We start from the raw sequence: 6,023 nt of genomic DNA, 5'->3' as shown, positions 1-6,023 counted from the left end.
CCACCTGCGGGCCGTGGAGGCCGGCGCCCTCGCGGCCCTGCCCGCCCTGCGGCAGCTGGACCTCAGCGGCAACCCCCTGGTCTCCCTCAGCCCGCAGGCCTTCGGGGAGGGCGGCAGCCCGCTGGAGGAGCTGGCCCTCCACGGGGCCCTGCGCAACCACAGCGTCCTCCTCAGCCTGGCCGCCATGCTTCAGTCCGGGGCCCTGCGCAACCTCAGCCGCCTGGAGCTGGCCGACAACGGGCTGCTGCTGCTGCCCGCCGGCATGTTCACGGCCCTGCCCGCCCTGCGGCAGCTGGACCTCAGCAACAACTCCCTGGTGGGCCTGCGAAACGTCTCCTTCCAGGGGCTGGGCCAGCTGCAGAGCCTCAACCTCAGCGACAACTCCCTGGGCGTGCTGAGGAACAGCACCCTGGCCCAGTTCCGTGGCCTGCCTGCCCTCCAGCGCGTCGGCCTGGGCCGCAACGCCTGGGTCTGTGACTGCGCCATCGAGGACCTGGTGGCCTGGCTCAAGGAGAGCGACCAGGTGGAGGGCAAAGAAGCCCTGACCTGCGCCTACCCTGACAAGATGCTGGGCAAAGCCCTGCTGAAGATCAACGGCTCGGAACTGAACTGCTCCGTGCCCGTAGACCTGCCTTCCCAGCTACAGACTTCGTACGTCTTCCTAGGGATAGTCTTGGCTCTCATCGGGGCCATTTTCCTCCTTGTTTTGTACTTGAACCGAAAAGGAATCAAAAAGTGGATGCACAATATCAGAGATGCCTGTAGGGATCACATGGAGGGCTACCACTACAGATACGAGATCAATGCAGACCCCAGGTTAACAAACCTCAGCTCCAACTCGGATGTCTGACGAAGCGCTGCGGACATGGGGCAGCGCACAGTAGCTATGCATGAAAAGTAGACTTACGCTTTACCCTTGTGCTTGCTCCCCTCTCCCCGGAGAAATCTCAGACGTGCTTGTAACATGAGGGGGATATGCCTCCCTGTGACGTCAAGTTCAATTTTGTTTTGAGACGCTGAGCAGCTGCGCATGGCATTGGGCTGTATGTAAGAAACAAGCTGCTACTTCTCTCCCTCCTTACCTGTCTGTACTTGTGGGGAATTTTTTGCAAGATCTCAAAAGAAAAAAAGGATTCTGTCCGATGCTCCAAAGCCACCAGAGTTTATAAAAAAAATTTACTGATGCAGACACCATTCAACAAAAGCTGCCTCAACTTTTTGGGAAAAAAAAGTTACGTTCCTCTGTGCCAGTTTTGATCTTGTATATCTGAATTGTGATGACAACGATTCCATTTCATAGACTACCTTGAGATTTAAAAAAACAAAGAAACTCCTTTTAACAACTCCTCTGTTACAAAGAAGGAAATCAAATAGTGAGCATGCACAAATACTTTATAGTTTTACATGTTAGGAAACTAATGATCTCAGTAAGTCTCTTACTATTTTGTAAAGTTATTTTTGATTGCAGTTTACATGAAAAGGGGGTTTTTTAATACAAACTGCATCTAAACTCCATCTGAACTATTAAATTCAATAAACAGTCTTACAAGAACTGTTGTGTTGAAGTTTGCTGTTCGATGAGAAATGTATGGACATCTAAGAATGTGGATAGCTTTATAGTCTCTGAAGTAATAGCCCTGTAGTAGTAATCTGAGTAAAATTTTATACAAATGTGTAGCTTAGAGACAAATGTCTGATAATTTTGTGAAATATGCTAGGAGAATTACACTGATCAATGATGACAGCATTTTCACTTGGCACAAACCCCCCAGTCTGCTCTCTCAAAACAACTGCAAAATGTCAAGACGGATGCTAGTGTCCACCTTGCTGGGAAGGTACAAGCTGGTAGAATTTACGTAAGGTCTTCTCCACCAAATTAAAAAAAAATAATTCAAATTAAGTTGTGGAGTTTGTAGGCTAAAGAAAATTTTACCTGAAAGGAATTGTTTATTATAAAAAAACCCATACTTTCATGTCCTGAACTAAATTAAATGCAGCTCAGTCGTGTACTCGGTGAGCTTCAGGCTTGTAAATCAGTGCAGCACTTATTAAATTAAGTGCTTACTGTTTCATTTTAAGCTGTCGGTACTCGTGAAGTTCTGTAGTGATCTACATCGAGTAACTTGATGGAACTTCACATTTATCTTAAAGCTAATAACAGGTGCATTTCAGTATTGTATGTTGGTCATGCTTATTAACTTGCTTGGGAATGCATTTTCTTGTAAATAGATAAAGCATGCAAAGAAAAACTTCAAAAATGCATCATTTAATACGCAACTCTGATGACATGAAAAGTAAGAATCTTCCAATAGCCACCAATAATTAATGCACTTTTTCTAATCCATTTGTAGATTCTTAATGAAAAAAATACACCAACTGTAAAAGTGTGATGTGAATGGGTATCTATCAGTATATCTGCGGAGCTTTTTCCACGGTCACTGTTACTTGAAGCTCTTGAGCATCTCTAAAATTTTATGAATTACTGGCTAATTCCCTTTGCTTTCAAAAGTGACAGTTTTCTCATAGATATACGCCTTTGGTAAGAGCTCATAAATATAAAATAGTCCTTAAAGTATCAGAAGAAATATAATCTATTTTGGGCATCAGTATTATTCAAATGCATTTTTCTCTCCTTGCAACTTCAGACAAAGCAAGTAGCACAAGTTGGTTCAGACTAATTATCTGTTGCTTTAAATTGGCTTTATTTAATAGCTGTGATTTTTTTTTTTAATGTAGTTTTGTACATTTGCCCTCAAAAGTAAAAACAAGAATTGATATTAAATGCAATTAATGTTTTGATAAATCAGTGTATTTTACAATTAGTGTAAGTTAAGTGATAGCCTATTTCTCCTGCTGTAATTTAAATGTATGAGCAATATCAGGTTAACAGCGTATGAATTTAAGTTTGTGGATTCTTAAAAAGCAGACTGCTGGCCTGAATGTTAGCTGCCCATATTTTAAGAATAGTGTAAAAACCCCGGTGTGAATAACTATTACTGTGCAACTATGCAAACCGTTCATACTTGGTATACATACGATAGTTTATGTATGAAGCTAGAATTTACAGTAGCTATGCAGTGTGCTATGTTGTGTTGGTCGTTTCGGAGATTATCAACTTACACTTATTTGTACAGTGCCAAGAGGGGCAGAGCGTCGTCCTTGCTTAAGATGCTCCTGTAATATAATAGATAAAATATGTACAAACCAAGCCATTTCTTGGGCAATTCCTTGGTTTTTGCAAACAGATACTTTAAAGTAACTACAGTAAAAGCAATTATCCGTGATGTGTTAATGTAACAGCCACGAATTTATAGAGCCGTGTAAGGATAGGCAACGACTTTAATCGCAGTCTCTCACCAATGGACTGAGTATTTGTATAGTGAGCAAGTGTAACTGTTGTATTACACCTATTATTCTAGAGATTATTATTATTATTATTATTATTTTTGTATCATAGGAAGTCATTGTAATAGAATTTTATTAGACCTGGTGACAGCTACTTTAAAATACTTTTTGCCATTTGCTTACTTGTGTATTTATTAGGATGTAACAAGTTAGCATGTGTCAGTATTGTGTTGGATAACGTTCTCCGGCAGTGTTTGACCAACAGTGAATGCTTTGGTGTTTTGTACGATGCATTATTTGATCTTAAATCCCCTTCCATAAACAGTGCTTGAAATTTGTTTTCCTTTCCTTTTACAAAATAGTTAACAGTGGTACTCAGAAGACATTTAAAAAGTAGCTCCCAAAGTGCTTCAGAACTCGGTTAAAAACTATACATTTAAAATAACATTGGTTTAAGGGTTCTTCTGAAGCACGTTTTATAACCTTACTCTGCTTTGACACCTGGAATTCCAATTGATTACCATTTCCAGAGCAGCTTAATTAGCAAGGCTGTTTTATTCATTCATTCTTCAATAAAACACGTGCAGCACTAAATGCCTCTAAAATGTGTTTTGTATACCTAAACCCCCAAAGTTCTGCATGACACGCTTTCTATGAAACTGATGTTTCATAGAAAACATCTACAGTAGTGGGCAAATCTTCAGGGAAGGCTGCGCAGCTAAGAAGCAGAAAGGATGGTTTGTCCAAGGTTCAACTGCTTGCTTAAAACTGGTTTTCCTTGCAATAAGCTTAACGTTTTCTTAGAAGAATGGCACAAGGAATTGACATAGCTTTAATATATTTTCCTAAAGTACTTTGGATAAGCGCTGTTGCCAGGTAAGAAACAGAAAATTCCCAAAATCTTTCTTTATCCAAGGTAGCTTTATATTAGATCATCCGAGGTTTTTTTTTTATTCTCAGCAAGCCATAATATTACCAGTAATTTTGACATCCAAGAAGTGATTTGAAGTTTTGCACAACTACTTTAAATCTTTTCGTTCAAGGTAATTTACCTTTTAAGCACTGGTGACAATCCCCAGTGATGTGCCAGCTAGCGAAGCAGTCTGTTCAGACCTGTATTCGGTTGTTGACTGAGATGTCACTGAAGACAGGCATGGCAATATATGCAAAATATGACTGCGCTAGGATCCCAACTCTCATTATTCTACCAGCATTTTCCCTGTGGTATACTCTGCTCTTTATGCATCTGCATAATTTCTTCTTCGCCTCATTTTCTCAAGAAATCCGTTAAAAGGAGTATCATGAATCTGCACAGGTAGAGAAATCGGTCCGACTGCACCTATATTTTGAGGTTTAGCGTCTTCATTTCCCTTTAAGCCTTAACGTGAAAAAGAGCCTTTGTCAAAGTGGACAGAATGAAAATTTGATATGCACTTTTTCTTTCTCTTTAGCAGCTGAATGTTCAAGAAGAGCCATTCATTCTCAGCATATGATGAAGGAAAATAGCATTTGGTAAGAAAAACATTTCGGTTTCAAGCTTCCAAATGACATTTATATTCTATGGGAGAAGGTTGAAGGGAGAAGCTCATGAAGGAAACGGAGATATCCCTTTGTAATGGCATTCCAGCACTGGAATTCACAACACTAGCAGTAGGAACAATTGCTGATTGGTTCTCTGTTACGTTCTGGTCGTATTTTATGGATACAGCTCTAATTTCTTCCTGTTGCTATAAATAGAAACATTTTGCTAACAAGTGGAGTCACGTCCTATAATATTTGTAATGCAGGTGTTTCCTCTGTGAGATTTTTGTGGGATATAATAGAAGATTTAATTCAATTCAGCGCCTGCTGATTTAATAATGACTAGATCAGGCCCATAACTTAATGTTCCTTTTTTGCAAATGTGCTGCTTACTAGTTGCAAAGACCTTGGCTTGAAATCAAACAATGAAAGCCCACCAAGGAAGAGAGAAAGCGGTCCGTTTGGGGAGTGTAACATTTATTAGATATTTCACACATGCTTTAAAAAGAGACATAAACCATGTGGGAGCAGAGGATCCTTTGCTGGTACAGAAGTAAGTGTACTCTGCTAGCTTCCTGAGTCAATACAGCAGTAGCAGAAAAGTGGTGCTTTGTACCAATACAATAAACTTCACAGCACCCCTCTCCCACCGTGGAAAAAAACCCACCGAGCTTTTAGAAGTAAGAATACAGGTTTGCAGTATAAGTATGTCCTTAAAAAGGGCTTTTGCTTTCTCAACGGTGTTACAGTTTACATGTTGTCACATCCTTGGAAAACCTTGCTATGCCAGAAGTCATCTGTCGTGTAGGCAAAGCTTGAAATCGGGCCTTGCCTTTCCAATGTTAACCTAAATAGAAAAAGGGAACTATTACGAAAATTAAGATGGTACTTTAGACAGTGTATTCATGTTGCAGTTAATAATTTAATACTTGCAATTATTTTATATTTTTCAAAGTATTCACTAGATAGCTTTTCCTTTCTGATGATAGACTAACAGAATAACAGATTTGTGTTTTGTAGTAATTATGCATAATTAGCAATGTTGTTTGAGTACATACAGTGGTGAAAATGTTAGAAATCTCTTTCACTATTCTAGAAATTTTAGATGTGCAAGAAACTGCTGTAACTTTTTCAGATTGAAGTTTTTTTCTTAATTA

The 6,023-nt window shown here is 40.0% G+C and overlaps 1 protein-coding gene across 1 annotated transcript; it reads left to right on the top strand.

Annotated features, from left to right (window-relative positions):
- Nucleotide 1: 1 nt before the first annotated feature.
- Nucleotides 2-850, top strand: TPBG (trophoblast glycoprotein; the record flags this gene model as incomplete). The annotated part of the gene is made up of 1 exon (XM_019472984.1): nt 2-850. A coding segment is annotated over one exon (849 nt), but the record flags the coding sequence as incomplete, so codon positions are not given.
- Nucleotides 851-6,023: the final 5,173 nt, after the last annotated feature.

Source organism: Aptenodytes forsteri, unplaced genomic scaffold (assembly GCF_000699145.1).
Source record: "Aptenodytes forsteri isolate BGI_AS27 unplaced genomic scaffold, ASM69914v1 Scaffold245, whole genome shotgun sequence".
NCBI classification, from domain to species: Eukaryota; Metazoa; Chordata; class Aves; order Sphenisciformes; family Spheniscidae; genus Aptenodytes; species Aptenodytes forsteri.
This window is presented reverse-complemented; position numbering and strand designations above follow the sequence as displayed.